The 22928-nt window shown below is 43.5% G+C and overlaps 2 protein-coding genes across 4 annotated transcripts in view; both read right to left on the reverse strand.

Annotated features, from left to right (window-relative positions):
- Positions 1–377: 377 nt before the first annotated feature.
- MAB21L3 (mab-21 like 3) overlaps positions 378–22928 on the reverse strand; it is a 30606-nt gene continuing 8055 nt past the window's right edge. The window contains exons 2-8 of one of the 3 annotated variants that reach the window (XM_038185693.2): positions 15566–15674; positions 12064–12204; positions 9911–9982; positions 7414–7705; positions 4484–4665; positions 3735–3929; positions 378–1518 (exon numbers count right to left, since the gene is read on the reverse strand). In XM_038185693.2, the coding sequence (XP_038041621.1) occupies positions 1285–1518; positions 3735–3929; positions 4484–4665; positions 7414–7705; positions 9911–9982; positions 12064–12204; positions 15566–15613 (1164 nt within the window). In that variant the 5' untranslated portion in view covers positions 15614–15674 and the 3' untranslated portion in view covers positions 378–1284. The remainder of the gene's footprint in view (positions 1519–3734; positions 3930–4483; positions 4666–7413; positions 7706–9910; positions 9983–12063; positions 12205–15565; positions 15675–22928) is intronic. The other 2 variants (XM_038185697.2, XM_038185701.2) reach the window with 2 other exon arrangements.
- The window catches only part of SLC22A15 (solute carrier family 22 member 15), a 49649-nt gene continuing 42442 nt past the window's right edge, over positions 15722–22928 (reverse strand). Inside the window, exon 13 of the mRNA XM_038185680.2 lies at positions 15722–15749. Coding sequence (XP_038041608.2) covers positions 15737–15749 — 13 coding nt within the window. The 3' untranslated portion in view covers positions 15722–15736. The remainder of the gene's footprint in view (positions 15750–22928) is intronic.

The following is a 22928-nucleotide window of genomic DNA, read 5'->3' on the forward strand; positions in this document are numbered from 1 at the left end:
GGACTTTCAGAATGTTGGACTGGGATATGAGATAAAGTAACTCCTGCAAGAGTTACTCCTGTGTTAAAAAGCAAAGCCAGAAAGCAGAGACTACGCTGAAGATGCATGGTTAGACCACAGCTTGACACAAGGGGGAGATGCTCTGCCACAGATGGTCCTCTTGCAGTCCTTCCACCACAGCAGCTCCCTGGGGTATGGGCTGCAAATCCCACCCCTGCTACCTCACCTCCCTTGGCAAAGGAAATACTTATTTTCCTGCACAGGTGTAAGAAAAAAGTCCACTTTGGTTTAATTTCAGTGATTTAATAACATTAAAACCAATATTATTTATTCTAGAACTCTGTTCTTTTGAAATAATAAAACTGATTTTCTTTTTAAACAAATATAATATTAAAAGCATGGAGGGTTTTGGAGCTAAGAGCCTTTGAAAAATATTCTTCTGTACACCACCCAAAACGATATGAGTGCTAAAAACTAGGGAAAAGCCTACCACTCCTCCAGCCTGTTGGATGGAGCTGGGGGTGTGAGTGAAATCTGCTCTGGCAGAGCCCCCTGGTTTTATGGCACTAACAGAACTGGCAAACATGAAGAAAATATATTTGAAGTTTGAGAGGAAAAATGGAGGTGGAGGAGGAAAAAAAAATGAGGAGGCAGTAAAAACCAACACTCCTCTTCTTGCTTCCCTTGAGCTATTCAAGGCTACTAGCATGGTTATCTTTGTGGTGGAGCAGGATCCCATTTAACTGTTGATGGAGGTATCACAGATTGGCTCGGAGGAAGCTTCCAACTTCAGTACACCTCAGAAATCATGCTCCTCATGCTCTTCTGCAGAGCTGGCCTGTGAGGCTGGCAGGGAATTAAGCACAGTGTCCTTGTGAGAACGAGGGAGGCAGCCACCATCCATGTGCTAGGTTACACAGCAGGGAGGCTGCAGGGCGAGACGTCTTCGCAACGCCTTTCTGCTTGCGTGCCACAAGACTGGAAGCAGAGAACAAGGCTGTTGCCTGCTCTGACTGACACGGAGCTGGGTTTCACGGGCTGTGGCTTCCAGGAAGGCTGTCACTGCTGAAAGTGAGCTAGATCGGCTGGGCATCAAGCGATGCCTCCATCAGTTTTCACCGCCCACCGCTGCCAGCTTGACACGTCTCTTTCACGCTGCATGTGCCAACTGTCTTAGAAAGCCAGCTGCAACATCTACTGGAAGGACACACGAAGAGCAACCACCAGCGGGGAGAAGAGGTGGGGGAACAGCTCAAAGCTGGGGCGAGGAGGCCTCCCCCTGCCTCAGTCCAGGCAGAAGACGGGGTTCTCTAAGAAGACTGCGAGCTTGCTGGCCACCACGTCCAGGTCACTGGTGTTGGCGTATTTGAGCAGATTGGTGTTCTTGACGAAGTAATGCTTGAGGAAGTGCTGGCTTACGCACTTGTGCAGCTTCTGCACCAGCCTCAGGAAGGCTTCGCGGAAGCAGCGCCAATCCTTGGTGCGTGGGTATTTTTCACACGTCCAGAATAGCACTGTCTGCAAGAAGCAGATGGGAGAGGAGAGGTGTTAGAGGTTCTGTCGAGGGCTCACAGAGCTTACTAAGGCAATTTTAGTGCTGGTAAATGGCTGGCAGCCTTGGAAGTCAGAGAGGCTCGCACTGCAGTCTTCCTGCGCTAACGTTTCTTTGACAGAGGGATCACAACCAACAGCCCAAGGCAAAGCCCTCTCAGCTCCCCATGGCTATCCCGTTTCCTTTGCCCTGTAAACCTCACAGGACATCCTGAGGATCCTGCACTGAGAGCTGGGGCAGGCAGGGAAGGGGGATTCACAAAGGCCAGCCAGGTTTCTCAGGATCCTCAGAAAGTTAACAGGGAGAGAAAGCTTCCTCATGGGATCAGGCAGAGCAGCTCTGTGATGTTCCTGGTAAGGATCTCTCCCCCTTGAGGAGCCCCTCTCCATTAACTGCTGCAGGAGCCCAAGGAAACTGGTCTTGCTAAGACAACCTCACCATCCTCCAGCATGGGTCACTGTAGAAATTCCAGGTATTTTAGGTGTTAAAATACCCTATTATACAAGTGTAGAAGACAGTAGGTGCAAGGAGGGAGAGAATAATAATAATCAGGTTAGCATAATTGCTAGATTCAGTCATACTTGTGCTGCAAATGCACGCAGATCTGCCTTCCAAGTGGACTGGGATTCCAAGCAGTTATTGCAGCTGGAGGGCTTGCTTTCTGGTCAAATACAACCTGATTTGTTTGTTTGTTTTCTGACGCACAGCATAGCATGTGCTATGTTCTATTCCCCCAAGTTTATTTCATGTGATATTACATTTAGGAAATCAATAGTTAAAATAATGAAATGCACGTGACTATTGCTATTGTGGGATTAGTTTTATGCTGCCCGTGCTGCATTTTTACAGACTTTCCTACGACTGAGAAGAATGTTCTGGAGGTGCTTATACTTACTGAACCAAAAAAGCCTTACCGACCATCTTAGTCAACCTGACAAACCAGTTCTAAAAGCAAAAAGTCACCCTTCATGGGAGCCATAATTCATCTAAATTCCTTAGCGTCCTTTTAATCCCAATTTTATTCTTCAGATTCAGTGTCCCAAACAGACCCACAGATACTGTGAGACACAGCTGAACTACAGCCTTCGATGTCTTTATTTCTTCAGAGGTAGAATTTCATCAAAAGAAGCCATCGTCTTCTAGTTTGCCTGCTTTTCCCCCCTCCAATTGGCCTTGCAGTCGCTGTAGTGCTGAGGAATTTCTTCCCAGACAGCTTTTCAAATGTGAGCAGTTTTTTATTCACAGCCACAATAACCGCAAAGGCTTCTTTTTAATGTTGCCAGGGAACAAAAGACATAGTGAGGAACTCAAGCTGTAGCTCAGTGAAAGCTACCCCTCGGAGGTTTGCAGAGCACTTACCTTTCATCAACACTAACACCACTTCAGCAAGATCCATGGGCAGCTGTTACAATGAAGTTTCTGGAGGCAAGGAAAACAGTGCTGCTTTTCCAGTTAGGTGACAAGCAGCTGATCTATCCCCAGCATTTACTGAAGGGGCCTGAGCTGCCAACTGTCTAAAGAGGCACAGAGGTGGCTTTCAAACTGCAAGTAGGTCTTTCAGAAGGTGAACATCATTCCTAGGAGGGTAAGCACAACGAACGTGCTTACTTGGTCCTCTGAGGCTTTCTGTCCCTTCTTCACAAGTGCTGTTTGTTGAGCGAAGCCATCTTAAATCCTGTAGCATGTCTAGGGAGGACACTACCACCTTTTTACACCTTTCTTCCCTTCTCACCCCAGGTAAAACAATACCAGAACTGGCACTTAGCCCCTCATTTGTGAAATGATGAATTTTGTTTGGTGCACATCCAGAAAGACAAATGCACAAGTTTTCCTGCAGACAGATATGGATGGCTGGGTAGTCAAGAGGTAGGAGGTAACTACACAAAAACAATAATGCAATGACTATGTGAAGGCAAGACAGAGTGAGTGCCTCAGCTCCAGCATTAATTGCATCTCTGCAATCACGATGCTCCTACAGGATTTAGTTTCTTTTTGAAATATGGAACATGTGCTCATTAAACTTCTTACCACTGAAAAGCAATGAAGTGGTATGGCAATTTTAACAACTACCTTCGAAATTACATAGCAGATGCTACAGGGATTTAAGTTGTGACATTTTGACATTACTGAATAGAAGCCAGACCGTTTCTGAGACTGTATCTTATATCACAGCAATGCCTACCTGAAGGTGATAAGCAGTGATGATAGGCTTATTTCCAGCACACCAGACATCTTCCTTCATCTGCCTCATGACCCTGAAGCACTTCATGCGACAACCACCATCTTCATCGAGGCCTTCCATGAGCATATGCTCAGCACGGGAGAAGCAAAGCTGCCAGTGATAATTGGAGCGGGCCAAAAGGTCAAAACCAAGTGACTGTGGACAAAAGGGGAAGTGTGACACCAGATCTGAAGCAAACTTCTCTGAGCAATGCAATGTTACAGAGAGGATGTGTGACATCTCTCCAAGTGGGGCACTGTGTTCTAAACAGGGTTAACAGAGATGGCAGACATGGGTAATTCTCCCATCATAATTCCCAACTGAATGAGCATGCAATTTGTCTTTTTCCCCATGTGGTGACATCAGTTACTCCCAGAAGACCCAGCTTTAGAGCCACCAGGTGCAGTACAAGCAGCGCTACTAAAGCCAAGGCACAGATCCACAGGCACTGTGCCATGAAGCAGCAGGTCATGGACGAGAAGGGACCAGGACTGGAAAGCAGAACTGGACTTGTGGCAACATGGCAACTGGGGCTGAGCTGGAGTGCCACAATCCAGCCAAGAGCTTTGTAGGGATAGACAGAATTAGGCTGGCAAGGAAACTGTGAGAAAGTGCCTTCACCCTGCAGTCCTTCATTTGGGAAACCACTATTAGATGTCCACAAGGTAAATTTCTGCACAGACTTTATAGTTTGTTTTTACACTGCTTGCCTTGATGCACTGCACTTTTTCCTGGGAAGGCCAACGCTTAAGGCAGCGAGGCCACCGGGCTTTCTCGGGCCAGCAAGTCGGGATCTCCACGGTAGGGACCAGCTCCACCTCCACCTGGGATTCTGACGTCTCCACAGCTACCCGGACCACTGAGCTGAAGCTCTCCAGCACCGTCACCTTGCCTGTGAAGGAACAACATGAGAAGATAATAAAGGTAAAAAGATCATTTTCCTGCAAGGGGCTGTCTAGTGCCCATGTCCAAAATGGGCCTTGCAGTACCATTGATCTTAACACTCTCTTCGATAACATGAGAAGACACACACACAAAATCTCAATCTGCCCTGGGGAATGAGAACAGGAAGAAAATGAACTAGATTGTCAATCTTACCTTCAATTACTATGCTTTTGTTTTCCCCTGTGGTCCTCTTAGGTCCTAGGATCTGGTGCTTGGTGCAACCTAACTAACATTTCTAATGGTGCAGTACAACACTTCTGATTAGAGAGGACCAGACAAACATTTCATATTTAAAGTCCTTAATCCTTCAGAGGACCTGTGATCAGACCAAATGACTTACCCTCGCTGATCATTCAGAATGTTTTGTGGGGTATGCACAATATTTTTTTTTTCTTTTTTTTTCTTTTTTTTCTGGGATGCACTTGCACAGAAGCCAGTGCCAGAATATATTACCTTTTGTGCATAGCTGTCATACAAAAAGGGTTAACTGCCTGTCTCGCTGGTAACAATACTTTTCGTGGAAGAAAGAAGAAAGGAATGAAAGTTGCAACTAATGTGCTTAGTGAGGTGTTTCCTGTTGGTCCTGCTGTGTTCATGGAAAAAGTTTCTGTCCCATCTTTTCCTGTCACTTTGGATGGATCACTGCTCCTTCAGCTTTGTCATCTGAGCCAATTGTGTGATCATGCTCTAACCCACTAAAGTAAAAGACAGAGCAGAATCCCATACGCAGTTTAAGTAGTAGTGTGTTAATCCACCTCATTTTGATTGATGTGGGCTAGGGAGCAATTCCACCAGGAACCCACACAACAGACTTGAGGGACAGTGAAGAACATTTGGGATGGCAACTTTTGCTTTCACTGAGGAAATATCTGCCTACTCCCAATGGCAATTTAGCATCTCCTCCAGAACGCACAGTGGAATCCATCCCCACCAGAACTTCATAACCCTCAGTAAAATCTGTGTTATTTCCATGCTGAGCCAAGCCTGGCACCAAAACAGGAACTACGCTGCTACCAAGCTCTCAGCAGGGATCCCCAGCAGCTGAAAAGCATTAGAGCCATAGCTGTGTCAGCACATAAGTAAATTCACAACGTTTCCAAAAGTATCATGACTGTGCTATCTATCTTTCCACCAATGGCAAGTGAGGCACCAGAAATACTCAGTTTCTGCTGGGTGCTCAAAGAATTAAAAAGCAAGGAAGCAACGAAATGTGGAAATTCTTATGTAACTTTGGATAAGCCATGGAATGAAGGGAGTTTGTTCTTCACAAAAACAAAAAACGGTAATTACTCCTCCTGACTCCATCTCACTTCATCTCCTCTGTCTCCATCTCCTCCCAAAGGAGAATTCCTTACAAAAAAGGAATCAGCATCATCACCCCAGACTTCACTCTCCAGGTCCCTTTGAAGTGCTTCTCCTGGCTCAACAACTTGATGAACTGCTTCTAGACACAACGCCAGGTTTTCACCTCAACACAGTGACTTCCACATAAGTAAAGCTTCAGATAAAAGCCCTTTTCACCTGACCTCTTCTGTGAGCCTCAATGGTAAAATTTTATCCACATCTCCCTTTTCCCTTCTATCATAAGAAACATTTCCTAGAAGAATGCAAGAATTTAGCTGAGCTTGACTTTAACATGTTTTCTCCTACAAGTAAAATTCAGAGTACAATCAGAGGAGGTGAAATGTGTCTTATTTCTTTGGAATACAGAAGACCCATATCAGGCTGCTGATGAATAAAGTCATCCTGGAAACATGCTGTGAGAAAAGGCACCATAGTCTGAGCTTGACTATGTCACAGTGTCTTAATGTGAAAAGATGAACACAGACTATTTGGCTTGGACAAAGCCATGTGTTCATTAGCCGAAGTCTGCAACATGCCTCTAGGATGCTAAGAATTAAATACGAGGATCACTGTTCAGGCAGCATTTTGCTGCAGATGTCACAGCTATGAAAGCATGTTGCATGCACCACTGATTGCATTATGTCATATATAAATAGCCACAGGAAATACACAGGCACTTTGGAATTGGTCACAGAAGGATCAGCACCACTACTGAAAGCAAACTTCCATGATAGCTGCTGAACGCTTCTGGATTAGCCTGGGCACTGAGAAAATGACAGTACTTGTCCAACAGACATTGCTTGAAGTCCTAATGAGTCCCTACAACTCCATGCTGGAAATGTACAGGTATCTAACCTTCCCCTAGAGCATTATCTGCCCTACACATATCTTCAAGCGCTTTTCCCTCCTCTAACTTATGCACTTTCCCTCTATCCAATTTTCCCACAGTATTTTCCTGCTAGTTGAGATATATTGCTGATGCTGCAGCAGAATAAAAAGACCTTTTCCCAGACAAATTCCTAAATGCTCTGAAAATCTGGGTTGCATCTTGGCTGAATTGAGAAGGTGATGCTGCTGGAGAACTAACTTACCCAGATTCCTAAGAAAGGAGCACCATTTGGGGTATGAAGAGTCTAAGGACTACTTAATTCTGTCTTCAGTGCAGGTTTACATTTACATCATTTCAGTAGGCTAGAGGCTCCCTGTTTCTTGAAGGGTTTGTTTGTGGTTTTTTGTTTTTTAACTTCTGATCATGTGAATGTCCCAAACACTTGTGTGTGTGTGGTATTTTCCCCTCCACCAGCTGCGGAAGACAGACAGTTCCCCTTTTAGCTGTCCCCACTAAACTCACTGGAGAGGTTACAGGAGATAATCGACTTCTCCACCAGCTCCCGGAAGACAACGAGGACTTTGGCTGGAACCAGATCGCCTTCGATGTTCACGTCCGTCTCATGCCACTGCTGAAGGCTTTTTGAGAACTGCTCCACCTCTAGCCATTGATGCAGCTCCTCGGGGTCCCGCACAGAGGAGAGGAGCTTGGCTCCGTGCACGGTGTAATAACGCCAGTGCCGCACTTGGCACTCCCTGTACCCGGTCAGGCCGCGCAGAGGGACTGTGATGAGGAATTGGCTGGGTGCTAAGACCTAGGAGAGTTCAGAGAGATTAAGACAGGAGGCAAAGGCAGATCCATGGGTCTGAAGTGAGTAAAAGAGGGTTTAGGAAATAACAGGTAAAACTGGGGGCTTTGTAGGGAAGGAAAACCACGATGTGATAGGGACAAGTGGAAACATCCAGGACCTGTTCCATGCCTGTCTGAGGTTTACCTTGGAGGTACACTGAGTAAGAGGAAATGGTCCTATGAAAGGAGTCTGATGTGACAGCCACAGCCCACAGAAGACAAGAGCACACTGGCTGATTTGCCACCACATCTGCCATAGTTACCCCCATTCTTTGTCATTTCTAGTATGCAATTGTATGAAATATAAAAACTAGCAGCTTCCAATGAGCGGGAGAGCAGCAGAAAGCTTGTTCTGAGATCCAGCCTTGGGAAACAAAATACTGCAAGTTATTCCCTCAGAATCATCACTAGAAATAAGCCCAGAGTTCAACAATAGTAACAACTATGGCAAAAGGCATATCTTTTTGATCTCTTTCAAACTCCACCTAAAGACATTAGTAAAATAAGACCGTGGCCCTTTCATTTTTACAAGTCTTTTACTCTGCCTGATGGGAAGAGCTGTGCTGCCTTGAGAGAGGGAGAGAGATAGCAGGCAAGTGGCATGCCTGCACCTACACAGGCAGAGGCACTCTCAGAAATAAACCCAGATTTTGGCCAGAACTATATGAAACTGCATCTCCTGCTGAGCAGAAGCCAGAAACAGTGCAAGCATGGAAACAGTAATGACTGGGTAACACACCCACAAGCAGGCTTGTTTGCAAGATGATTTATTGCCCTCGCTTTGAGGATCATTTTCCAATCAAACCAGTGCTCAACCTGTATTTGTGGAGAGCGAACAAGGTGACAGACAAACACCACGAAACCTCAGGCTGGTTCAGGACACAGCCAGACATCGTCCAACACTAGTTTGGAAGCATACGGAGAGCTTGGCTCCAGTTGCAGAGAGTGGGTGTCCAAGCTCATTCAGACTTTTATTGTGTTGACTCAGAAGCAATTCAACCTCACTCACTACTAAGCCCACCTTATGCTGGCATTAATAAGGTGAAATGTGTGAGCAGGATGTGAGGTGACAACTGTTGCTGGAAAGTGGTTACCTCGAGGTGAATTCAGCACCCTTGTCATTCTCCAGCAGTAAGATTCTGGTAGTATTGCTGGTAACTGAGCCTATTTAAAATGTTACTGCAGAGCTCTAACAAGCTCTGGACAGGCTTTCTTGGCCTCCTACCCACACCTTCTGCTGATGGTCCCAGGACCCCTATTTTAGCTCAGCCCCAGGCTGTGCTCTTTCCTGTACCAAATCTGACTTCTTTTCTCCCACACAGGTGGCAATCACCCCACTTAAAATCAGAAGGGCACTAGCATTACAGGCATGCTACAGGTTGGGAAATACCAGCTTGGCTGAAAGCACAAGGAGAAAGGCCTTAGGGCACAATGCTGATTTGGGCACCACACAAGAGGAAGCTCTGCTCGACCAGGCTGAAACATCTCTTTGAGAACTGTGCTTGGACCAAATTCAGCCACCTGCAGCAAAGGCCAACTGTATCACCATCCTTACTGAGGAACAATGAAAAATAAACCAGCACCATTGTAGAAAACTGGTATTCAATGGCCAACCAATAGGTTTTAAAGGGAAGAGCTGTAGCTGTTATGCAATTGCCTGCAAATACCAGTCACGAGGCTCCTCCACGTGGGGCTTGGCAGGAAATAGCAGAAATCATGAGGCAGGAGATGGTGCTGCAAGGTTGGGTGGCTGTGCAGCAGGTGTCCTGCTGGCCTAAACAAATACCAGTCTGCACCCGTGCTCTGCCACATAATGGTCTTGAATGGCACATGCAGACCACAGGCTTCAAACAAGTCGTGGGTGATGGAACAAGAGCCTCTGGGACAGTTCTGGGACATGTAACCTACAGCCAACCCTGCTGCATTAAAAACCTGCCTGCAGCATGTCAAGCAAATTAAATGCAGCCTCAATTTTGCGCTCCTGGCCAGGATATGCCAGAGGTGGGAGCATTAGGTTTGAAATAAAATGTGTATGCTTTGAGCAAAAAAAGAAAACCTCTTGCAAAGAAGCTGAGATAATCACAGGAGGATGGGTTAGGAGGGTGAGGTTGTCTGAAGAAGAAGGTGGGTGAGGAAGAAGCAGGCACCAGGTGTCAGGAAGGCTTTGTACCTGGATGGATGGGTGGAATGGGCGCTTCCCCCGAAGCATAGCTGACCACTTGGCCAGTAAAGCCGGCTGATCCTGAGAGAAGCAGAGAGGAAGAGAAGAAGTACACAGAACAGAGAGAAAGCATGTGCCATGTTGTTCATTCACAGAGCAAAGCTGCAAGCATCCTTCAAGCCTGTTTTGTTAAAGGGAAATCCCCCCCACACGCCAGGATTACAGGGTTGAACACTTGTCTGTGCAGCTGGGCAGTGCTGTACTAGGAATTACTCTGGACACCAACCTGCTCCTTATGCCTTACTGAAGCCTCTACAGCTTCTGCATCAGACCTGTATAGAAAACAGCTGCAGAAAAAAAAATGGTGGGCCAGAGCTAAAACACTTGAAAGCTTCTAAAATGAAATATTTAATTTTGTTTGTCTGAGCTTTATTTCAAGTTCTCTTCTTAAAGATTTTGATGTTTTGCCCCTGGGGTGCAGAAAAACACTGAACATCTATAACCTTTCTTACAAGTCTCCACCCAGCCCAGGCTATTTAAAAGGAGTGTTGTAGTTTCTCAACAAATATAGACCCTAAACCAAGTTAAACTAATTCCTTTTAACCAGAAGCTGGAAGTTCTGAAAAGTCACCATAAATTTACTTGACAGGAAAAAAGATGGTGCAAAATTAAACACAGAACAGTTAATATACTGGCTTTCCCTTGACACGAGTCTCCTCTAGGGTGAGTTATCTTGGCAACAATATTAAAGATTCTATTTTTTGGAAGCAGAACAGCCCAAGCCAAAAATATTTTCTTGTTAACCCATTCTTTGTTGCTTCACAACTACAGCACAAAGTTAGCCAGCCCTCCAAGTAGGACTGTCACAGATCTATAGTGCTGGGTTCCGTTAAGTATAAGTAACAGATCTGCCACTTTTTAAGAAAATATATTTCAATGATTTCTTTTAGGCAGACATTGTCCAGACCAGTCTACAATAAAATCAAGTTACTGCTCAGAATAGATTGCCCTGTGCTTTTTTTCGTTTGTTTGTTTGTTTCCTATTTTCCAGAACAGCCATTTTATCTTGACCCTGGTGTTGTTAGACATCATTATCCAAGCAGGTTTGTTTCAATATGGGAGGTGGATTGCAGACTATGGCACTAAGAAACACATAGATCAGGACATGGCACTGTTTTGTGTCACTGTGGTCATTCTTACCGGCAAGCCCACGTACCCTGGGATACATGCTATTACAGAAAAAATCTAAATATGAATGTTTGTCCCCAGTAGCCACGTTTCAGACTGGATAACACTATTCTGCCTCCATCTCCATGCTCTTCCAGCAGCTTCACAACACAGAATTCTTCCCTTTCAATCCTATACAGCAGCAAAAGTTCCCTCATGCTTTCACATGGTACGCTTTGGTCCGCAAGTGGCTACATTTTAGTATAAGGGTTGACATAGACAGAATATGAAAATGATCATTTTCATCTGTGCTTTGATTATTTCTTATAACCTTACAGTGGTTATTCTTGCAGTCACAGGAAATAACCAGTCCTCTCTTGTCACAGCTGGGACAGGACATTATTATTTTGGGATCTGAAGGTTTAAAACAGGGAGGTGGTTCACTTCTCCCACTAATAAGCATATTTCTCCCCAGTGAAAAGGAAGTTCTAGTCCACGACCAATAAAATATATATATATTTATATTTATTTCTGAATAAACTTCCTATGTTCAAGCAGAAGAAAGGTTTTTCATTTATTTTTTTTTAAGTGTGTTGACAGGTTTTCCAGCTGAGAAAAATATGAGTCATAGCTCATGAAAGCACGAGCATTTTTGCCTCTTAATGTTAGAAAGAAAAAAAATTCTCTCTCAAAGAGTTTTGGTTCCTGCTTGCAGATGACAGCTCTGGCAGTAGAGGCTCTTTGTAAAAGAAGCAGCTGTGTAAAAATGCTCTGCCTGATTTACCCAGCCCTTTTTGATGCTCCTCTAGTTGTAAGATAGCCACGAGTAAGTCAGTATGATCCAGTCAGTCACTCGAATTCCCACAGTGAAGTGTCAACATATTGTCTGTGGTGTTCAGGGTGAGGTACCTGTCCCTACAGACAATTAAACAACGGAAAATCACTTACTGATTGCCTACTAGCTGCAGAGTCTATACTACATCTCTTGTTCATACCTTAATATTCTCATTGTGAATGCCAGAGTTGGAGATAGCCTGGAATCGTGTGGCCTTGTAGCTGATTTCTGTGGTCAGTTGCTGGATGATTTTCTGCACCTCCTCCACTGTTTTGGAAACCAGATAATGTCGTGGTTCCACCTGTCATTTCCAAGAAAGACACTTCATATTATGGATAACTGCACTCTTTGTCTCCAGTGGAAAACAGACAATTGCATTGGAGCACCTGAAGTATACGTGCCTATGCTTCTCTGGAAATAAAAACTTACTGCTCCCTGTAGTTACAACTAACTTACCGTGAGACAGGACTCTTGCCAGTGAACACTGAAGGGACAGTATTCAAGACTGCTGATTATTTGTTGATACTCCCGTGCAAATACCAATGGATGGAAGGGAAGGAGTTCATTACATGGATAAATTTGCTAGCAACTAGCTACAGTCTCATTCTTTATTTATGCTTGATCCAGGACACCCAGCTATTCCCCTGTATGTACTATCTACACTCAGAGCCAGAGTAAGTTCACTTTCAAGAGCTGACTTAAGGAATTACAGATACCCTCTGCATTAGTCAGATAGCAGCTGTATGTGGCAGCATTTACATGCCTACACATTGAAAATATCCATACTGTCTTCACATCTAAGTACAGATGAGAGTCCATTCTTAGATGGTGACAAGGACTCTTTCTAAATCTGGTTCCATTGACAGGTAGGTGCTTGTGTGACTTGATGGATAGTCCTTCAATTCAAGCAGTAGTAGTAGTGTAATTATTTATTAAAAAGTATTTCAGTGGGAGGTCTGAGATGAAAATGGACCACTACTTGCCTAAAATCAATTAACAAAGGAAGAGCAATTGATTAACACAGAACTTAATGAGCAGAGTTGGAAGACACTCTCTCCCCTTCCAACAAAAGTATTTTTGCTAAGCCTGAATAGTACTTGCAAGTGGGAAATACATCAGGACAGCAGCATCATATTCCCTTTGCTACGCTCTCATCTACCTTTGGCATCCCAATTTTTTGCTGGGTTAACAACACACAGTCCCTTATGTTTATAAAATACCCGTTAGTTTCCCTATTAATTCACCCTCCTCCTCATTCCAGTTTAGTCTTGTCCTTTGAGACAATTTTAACTAGTTCAAAAGTACTTTTTTCTTGTTAAAAATAAATAAATAAATAAATTTAGCCCATGTTCATTTTCACTTCTTCATTTCATTTTTGGCACATCTCAATCTGTAGCAACAATTATTTTCTCTGCTGTGTGTTTCCTTGTCCAGAATTCCTTAGTTCTTATAGCATACCAATAGTCTTGAATTGCTAAAAAAATACCTAATGGTTCCTTCAACAAGCAAATGGTATGAGTGGTAGAGAAAGTTGTCCACATCTACGAGCCTGCAGGCAGAAAAATCAGGCTCTGTTCAAAGTATACAATCACTGTTGGTCAGCTCAAGCTGACGTCCAGGACAGCCCCCTCTATTCTTTGCTCATGCCATGTTATCTCTGCGTGGCACCTGCTAGACACACTTCTTTTTATCTCTGATATCCTGTGAGATCCACACAACCTAACTTGGCCTCATGACCTTCATCACCTACTGGCTCAACTACAGCAGCTGATATGGAAACTTTAGGAGAGTACATACTCTCGAAAAACTTAAGGGAGGTACCACTAAACACTTCCTTCTGCATGTAGCTCTTCATCGTTGAGGCAAGGATTAAAGAACAAATGACAGGACAGATGGTGCTAACCACTGATAATCCCAATTACCTCCCTAATCTGCTACTGGACAAACATAACCTTCCTACAGGACGGGAGCCATAAAAATCAGAAGATGGAGCATGAGTGAGGGAATGCAGCTTCTGAAAGGGCCGAGGCATTTATCTAAGGTGCCTTTAGCACCAGAAGGAACATGTTGGGAAAAGAGACATGTCTTCACTGGACAGCCACTTCTGCAGCCTATTGGCATTTCCATCACCAGGTCTTCACCTTGAAAATTCGCCAGAACAACAAGGTTTTATTAAGGTTTTATTGTGGAGGAAAGAAACAGAACTGGGATTGACTGGGGACTGCAAAGAATGTTTTTTTTTGTTGTTATTGTTGTTTTTATTTACCCCAGTCACCTCGGCTAGATATGCATTTGAGTATTTCCTCTTCCAGATGAGTGGGATAAGGAAGAAATCTTTGGAATCACAGAGATGCATTGCATCAGGTGGTTGACCTGTTTTGAAAAACAGCACCATTTTGCAGGCTGAGCTGAAGCTACGTGAAGGTTGAACAGCCTTTCTTGGACAGAAGATTTGGGATCAGGCAGAACCTGGTAAGCTGTCTGAGCTGGAAGACTGCTAGAAAACAGATTTTCAGTAAAAGATGACATATGCAGTTAGGACCACCCTGACTACACTCTGCCTCTGTTCCTTGTACTTATGGCAGTCATATGAGCATCTTCCTGCACATGGCTCCTCTGTAGCTCTGCTTTATAAATCTTTAGAGAAGTGTTCACCATTATAAATCACTGAACAGATTCTGATGGAATGATTTTCCAGTGCAAAACACTGAATGGTTGAAAATGAGAGTTTTCATTTCACAGAAATGCACATACTTGTCACCAAAACATTTCCATAGAGAAAACAAACCTTTCCCACCAGCCCCTTCGTGGTTTTAGAGCATTTCATCCTTTTTAGAAAAGATAGCCTTATAGTTTTTCATTGGGAAATGCTTTTTCCACTTCAGTATCTTGCATTTTGTAGGAGTAAACAGGCAATCAAACAGAAATTAGCTAAGCACTGTCATGAAACACATCAGATTTAACAAAATAAAACATTATGGCTCATTTAGAGTTACTTTTATTGGAACGTACAGTTTTGTTGATGATTTTTATTGTGTTTTACTTCTTTTCTTAATGGAAAAACAAACACCACCACCAAGAAAAAAATCAACAGAGTGCTGGAATACCTTATAAAATATAAAATGCGGTTTGCTGCCTGTGCTAATGAGACATGCTATTTAGTCATGGTGAGCAGGGAAGTATCCTTAGCTGAGGTGACAGACTGTCAGGAGAATTCTAACTGTATCCATCTCTCTCCGATTCCTGCATGCATCTTTCTAAGACACAGCCCTTGTTATTGTGGTTTTGCTCTTGTTTCTGTCAAGCTGAGTCCAAAGGGACAGGGAAAGAGGTAAAGACCTCTCCTCCTTAGATTAAATGCTGGCAATTACAGCCAGACTCACATACGGAATTACAAAATTGGGAGCAAGAATTCAAGACTTCTGAAGGTAAAGAGGAGAACCTTGGAAAACAAGGGTACCAGCTGAGATCCCTGATAACACTCCGCATAGAAACCTAGACATCTCATTAGAAATACAGTTCTCACGAAACTTCACCCAGTCTTGTCTCAAAAAAAAAAAAAAAATGAAGACAGAAGGCAAGCAACTAACTGTCAAATTTGGCACCCTTCAGAATCAACACCTAGTGTGGGAGACAGAAAATCTGGACAGATAAAGCCTTACCTTGCTCTGGATGTAGATTTCTACATCTTCATCTGTGAATGGTTTCATGGCAAGATGGTCTTCGCTGCTCTCTAAAGTGTGAATTCACTCTTCACTCGTTTGCCTGCATCTGGAAGTAGAGGGACATTCGGAGCAAGCTGCTCAGAGCCTTCTTGCCCCGTGAAGCTCAGATCACCTAGTTCTTCTACGGATGAAAGAAGAGGAGAGAGAAGCAAAGAAGTATGCCTGTTTTTCTGGTCTGAGTTACAACGGTGATACCCAGCTGCTTAGGAAAATTAGCTCCAATTCCTATTTTCTAAACTCAATTGTTATTATTCTTACTCTCTTACTATGATTACTCTTAAGTGGTCTGTCTTGCATGCAGGCATACACAGAAATATCCTGGTTGCTGCTTTGTCTCAGGACAAGTCTAGAAGTGCCTTTCAGGTTGCACTGCAGATTCAGTAGGCTTGAGCACAGTATTATTATTCTGTACCACAAGCACTTCCCTATTTCTCTAACCCTTCACTAAACCACTTGTTAAACATTGTTATTCCTTGTTGACTTCAATCCACCCACTTTCTATCTGAAACTTTTACACTGAATTTTTACAGTCGGATCATTCATTGGGGTTGCAGCCTGCAGCCTCTGCTCCCCTCTCCTTATATCTCCTCTCTCTCTCCGGCTGTATTGACAGTAAATACCCTGCTGCCTGTCCCCTCCTGTAGCTTGCTTTGCCTTCTTTACAGTAAACAGACAGAAAGCTGTCTCTCTCTTTCTGCCAACAGCTCAGCTAACAACCCCATATGGATAATTCAGAGGGAAAAAGAATTGATCGGGACGTATTGATCCAATGAGGGTTGGTGGCTTTTAGAAAAAAGGGTACAGCGGCACATGGAAAGGAGCGGCTGAGTATACTGATGGGATCCCACGCTGCTGAGCATCCCTTATTAAAGAATGCATGCTCCACTTTCCAGTAAAGTCATTATTTGCCCCAGAAATTGAACTTTGACATTCCTTGACTGACTTATTACCTCTACAGCAGCTAGCAAAAAGCAGCACTTGGGTAGGCACTGGGTGCTACCTCAGAGTAGGCTCTGTCATTGCTGGTTATCTTTCATGACCATTGCCCCTTATTAAGAGTTGAATGCAAGTACATTAATGGAGTACCAATACTTAAGGACGTCTGATCCCCCAGAATCCACAAACCAAACTTCTCTCTGTGCCTCCCAGGCACCTGCCTTTGTCTTTTTACTGAGGGCTTGGAGGAATATTCACAAACACATGTGGGCTTTTACTTCCCAAGTCAGCTTCCATGGGAGCTGGATGCTAAAAAAAGATGAGGCCCTCAGTTTTCAGGAGCCCTACCTCATCCTTTCTCCCTTCAGGACCTACTGGCTCTTTTACCTGAGAGGCCAGCACACTATGAGAGCTCTGCTGGGGAAGCCAAAGAAAAGGCAGAATCTAAAAGAGTGTTAGGAAATAACCTAGGAAGGACTCATAGGGCCACACTGGATGGGATTAAGTCCAAACAGAGTGTGCAAAGTTGGAGAATGAGACTTATAAAAAGGTCAGATTTGTCTAAAAATATGTCCCTAATACATTAACTCCCTTGTGCCCCCCTCAGGTATTGTATGTACAGAAGACAATTTAACACTCCTGATAACCAAACATTACTTCAATACCCAGAACATCAGAAGTGTAGTAGGAAGCAGAGAGATTCAGAGTCTCAAGTACTGGCAGATACCCAAAGAACATGGTTTGGGTCATTTTTCATCCACACATTCACAAACCTTAAGTTTATCATCCTTTTCCGTCGGGATGCACTTCTCCAAGAGGGTCTGGATGTCCCCAGCTCCCCTTCTTCATACAGAAGGAAGATGACAACAAGGTCTTGGGACCTGGATTGTCTTTTTAAAATTTATTTTACTTTTTTATTCAATGTCCAAATATATTTAATTTCAACTCTAAAGTTTACACTCAAGTCCAAGGATCTGAGCAACACTTCCTGCCTGCACCTTCCATCTGAAAAGAGTAAATAACTCTCTGTTACCATCATTGATAAGGGGGCACAGGGGGAGATGGCTGAAGAAGAAGGAACAAAAAGTCCAGTATAAAAAGTAACATCAAACAATTCTTCTCAACCCCAAGAACTCCTTACTCCAGGTATAAAAGTTTGGTGCTGCTTAATTTGCTTGGATCAGCTTTAGAGAGGAATGAAGAAAAGCTATTTCTTGTTCCTTACCATGACAAGCACAAAAGAAACCCCCCTTACTACCTATACACTGTTGTTTTGTACCTCTGACCTTATTTGTTTATTGATATTCTTTTAAGAATATTTAAGGCTTTCCTAATACCTCCAACTATAATGAACCTATGATAGATTATCTTCATTCAGGCCTTTGGCATCATCCAGAATAGGGTATGATTTTGTGTCTGAGAAACCCACGTTAAAATTTTCTGTGAATATATACCTTAAATGATATTAGATTGGCTCCTGTATCTTCTGAAGCTACCAACTACTGATGCTTTTCATGCTTGCCTAGTTTTCCTTTCTTCACTCTTTAGTTCCGCAGATATGACAAACGTATTTCAAACATACAATCAAAAATCCTTTGAAATGTGAAGAACAACAAAAAATCACCAACATCACATGAATCAGAACAGTAGCATTAACTGTACAAGGAAGTCCAATATTGTAGCATTTGCTGTTTGGAAACTATCTGGAAAAACTACTCATATGGAACAGTAAGCATATATAAAAAAGCCTCTACTAAATCACACAAATGAGTTAGCCCAGCATACCACTTGTGACTCACACATGATCTGCAGTGACAACAAATAAGCCCAGCTGAAGACACTGCCTTCCAGATGAAATACAACACTTAATTTGCTGTAACTGATGATGACCCATCACTTCTTGCTCTAATTACCAGAGGCATTAAGTCTGTTGCATTAGCTGAAGTGTGTACTTGGGTCAAGAGAGACTACCAAAACAAATCATCCCTATATATTTAATAATTTCTGACAGTCCTCTTGCCTTCTTAAACTGCTGCCCCTTTTCTCCCCATTAGTGGATTAAGTGACTGTACAAAATGAGTAATCATAGCTTGAATGCCCTGTAACATATTTACGCTGTAAGTCTTTAGCAGTGATGGTTCAGTATTGTTCAGTCTCCATTCAGACCACAGTAGCATAACTTAATCAGACTTTTCAGGTGCACAAGTTCTTTGAGGCCCTCTATCCCCAGCCCGTTGTCTTTTAACAAATAGATATGGGCAAAGGGGATGCTTCAATGACAAAAGCCTGGGATGGGCTAGAGGGAAAAGAAAGTGCTGCTAATTCACTGTGACAGCATCAGAATCGCATATGGATGACAAATTGAAATGCTTCTCCACTCATTCCCAACCCTCACTGATCAATACTTGGCAGGCTCAGAAGTGCTCCAAATGCCTGTGCTGCCTGTGCTCACTGCCACACGTTCTCATACTACCCTTGGGCCCATACTACACATGAAGCAAGCTAAAGGTTTATATCCTTTCCAGACTAAGCACAGCACTGGATCAGTTCCAGTGGTTTATCAAGCCTGATATCTCTTCTTCTTTTTTGGCAACACTGGATGTATCAGAGAAAGGCAACTAGCTTTTGCAAGAAAACAGCTCACTCAGTCTGGGAAGTCTTGAAATTCAGAATTTACAAACTGAGTCTTTTTAGGCTGCAGTGTGGTGTTTCCAAATAAAGTGATCACTCTGGGAGAACTAGCTGAGGATGGAGGTAATTCTGAAAAATACTGAGATGGGTGATGCTGCCACCTACCATTGACCACCCTTAAACAGCAAATTCATGAGCTCTCAAGAAGCAAACTAGAGGGTAACAAATATAAAGCATACCATGTCTTCTGGTATTTCTAAGACTGCTGGTACCCAGTGTGGTCAGCTGTTCGGAGAGCCTGGAAATTTCCAAGTTCACAATAGTCAGCTAAATGGGTGGTGAAGGAGGCAGGAACCTGGGAGTCCTGGCTGCATCAGCTCTCTCTGAGCTGAGATGTTGGGCAAGAAAACTGACATTTTGACTTAGTTCTTGTATTGTCCTCTGGAAGTTCACTGAGATAGTCAAGTCTGGTGCATCCAGATTTAAAGTATTTCATCAGACCACTTCTAAACATCTGCAAAGGATATTTTTCCCCTATCGCTGTTTTATACATCATTAAACTACAGTGACTGATCTATTGTTTCAATCAGGATGTCCCATCATCTTGAAAAGCTACCTGTAGCCAACATTCATAACATCAGGAGCCTTCCAGCACTTATTTATATGCATAGGTAAATGAACTGAATGCCAAAAAGGAAGTATTCAACACCAAGAAGCTCTCACTGATTTAAACACATGGTTGGGAGAGTTGCATCTGGAGGAAACATGGTGTTTGGCAGAGCACAGTGCAACTGGAAAAACACTTAGCACTAGAAGTCATGGCAGGTGAGAAAAAGCTGCCTCACTTTTAATCTCAGCATAGGTTTACTGAGCTCCTGGTAGACTGATTATTTACAACTGTCAATAAAAAGATTTAAAATGTAGAGGCACAGTAACTCTGGAACATACAGACCACAGCCAAAATTTAAAAGAGACAAAACAATAAGCACATTTCTAATGATGCTCTGTCTATTTGAGGGGCTGAATCAGACTGGGCCACAGCACTTCCAGGAGCTGGTATTTTTTCTGTGGCAGGCCTCCAGAGCACGAACAATGTTAGCTTGCATTATTTTTACACTTTACTGTTGTGTCCAAATTGACCTGATTCAGAACTTATTGCTTGTGTCTGTGGCAGTTTGAAGCAAATTGAATAAATCACCAGCGCTAAATGAGAACAGTCGCTCCCAACACAAACTCACTTGGGAAAGAGAGGCTCAGACTGGCATCCCTGTTTGTGCACTTCATCCAGTGACTGATCATTAAAAAATGAGTTCACTGAAGCCAGAACTAGAAACTAGGCTTCATACCTCAGCAGCAAGTGACAGCTACATGGCCACGAGATCTATTGCTTTCTCTAGATGAAAACACAATTATTCCAGAGCAAACAGGTCAGCTTCAGCAAGCAGGTGGGAAGGGTCCCCAGGCTCAGAGAGTCTGGTCCTTGGGAGCTACTTCTGGATGCTGGGAGGCGTATTTGTATGGGAGAGGGTGTCTCAGGTGAAAAACAAAACAAAAAGGAGTGCAGAGGGCAGGACCACCACACTCAGCACGTGCTTTAACAACATTAAAGCATCTGTGGTTTTGTACAACCTTTGTTAGCAGTATGGGCTGATCTACAATAAAAGCTGTCTGATCAAACTTCTCAGCTTGTGTCACATCGTACAGCTAATAAAAATCAAACACATAACTAGTAAGCAATCCCCAGGATGTTAACTTGGATGCTGCATTGTATTTTGAGGCTAACATGGCACTGAGAACAGGGTGGAAAAGGAAAGCTGAAGAAGCAACCAGAGTAGTTTAAGGAGTGACTGAAGAAAAGCACAGGGAAAGGAGCAGACAACTGCATGTTTTGGATGGACAGAAGAGAGGGGAGGGGAGAAAAGGATCATTAAGAGGCTTTATAGTGTGAAGGTCCTGAGGGAAACAGCTGCCAGGAGGCAACAATAAAATACAGACAAGAATGAGAGCACCAGCAGAAGTGAGAAAAATAGATGCACTTTATCAGAAGTAAGATACATGTACCACAGAGTAGATCAAGAGATTCAGCAGACAAACTGTAGCAAGAACCAGCCTTGTCTGAGAGAGTATCTTGACAGAGGCTTCAGTCAAGTCTTTTCAAAGGGTTTCTAGACAGATCAGATCATGACCTGCATCGCTACACACTCCACTTCCAGTCACTGGAAAATGAGCTAACAGCCTCCAGCCCATGCTGTGTATTGCAAATAGTGGTTATCTTTTTAGCTGGTAACTTCTAAAAAATTGTCATCAGGAGCACGCAGCAAAAGGGGGAATGCAATCACACTTTTTTAAAGCAAACACTTCCTCCTCTACTTCAGACCATAAAACTATACAGCTCCAACCTAATCCCCATAATCAGCTGCCCAGCCCTTTCCACTTTATTGGCTGCTTTGTGCAGTCAAAGCCAAATTGCCAAGGGGCAAAGGGTCAATCATTTGCGCTGCATCTGCTCCAGGCAGTGTTAGGACACAGGGTAGATATTTAGGGCTAGAACTAGTTAAATGCAGACTCAGAGCACTGAAAGCAGGGGTTGAGGAAGAAAAACAATCATGGCATAAAAGCACTGCAAACATGCAGAAAAAGTTGCATGGCTAGGCTATTGAGTGACAGCCAAAAGCCATCTCTTTGGTCCTTGGGATTTCTGGAGAGAGGGGAGGGGATGGCAGATACATGTGTGTGGGGAAGAGGTGGTGTTTATGAGGAGAAGCAAGGTAAATGAAGCTACCAGTTGTCTAGTAAGAGAGGGAAGAGCTGTTTCTTCACTTGCTGAGTTTGGGCCAAAAGGGAAGAGGAAGCAGAGCAGCATTTATAGGAGCACGGGGTCATTCTGTCCCTGGTAGCAAGAACCGGACAAGAGAGGTCTCATTTGAAAAGGTTCAGAAAACTTCTATTGCTTTCACTACAACAAAGAAGAGCAAACACCTGCAGCTACAATTCAGTGTTTTCAAAGAGGTAAGGAACTCTCAGTTCAAGCAACCCAATATCCCTCAGAAAAGGCTACAGGTGCAAGCATGGCTTTCTCCTACCCTTGTGCATATTGTTTCTGAAAGCCACACCATCCCAAATGTTTACCCTTCCTCTACATACCATGCAGGGATTAAAGCATTCAAGATTAAATTCCTAGAAATTCTCAGTTTCTCTGTAACATCATGCCAACTTCCGTAGAGATGCACCCGCCCAGCATCATCAGCATAAACACTCGTTGAACATAACCCATGACCCATATAAATTGCATTGGCTCACATTTATAGATGGGAGTGAAGGATTATAGAAAGCAGCAAACTTGGTGAGAAAAAGCAACTTACCCAGAGCTGGTGCCAATTTCAGCTCTAGTACTCAAAGGTTTTGTCCTAATCACCACGTTGGCAATGTGTATGTTGGCAGGGCTTGCAGAGGGTTGAGCAGATTTTTCTCCACTTCCTTTAACAAGCTATTAATCAAATGTTTCAATGTGAATATCAAACCAGAGAGAATGCGTGACCCAAACAGAAAAAGGGCTTGGGCAAGTGCCTGACTCCTACAGCTATTTAACATACAACAGGGTGGGTGTTTGGCATCTAACGCAAATATATCTGTGAGCCAGGATACTTAATACAAGTACACTTAAACACAAGGGGCCAGTTTTGCTATTACAGGAAAACAAAGGTGACTGCAGAGCAGGAAGCTGACACTGTAA

This window comes from Anas platyrhynchos, chromosome 1 (assembly GCF_047663525.1).
Source record: "Anas platyrhynchos isolate ZD024472 breed Pekin duck chromosome 1, IASCAAS_PekinDuck_T2T, whole genome shotgun sequence".
Classification (NCBI taxonomy): domain Eukaryota; kingdom Metazoa; phylum Chordata; class Aves; order Anseriformes; family Anatidae; genus Anas; species Anas platyrhynchos.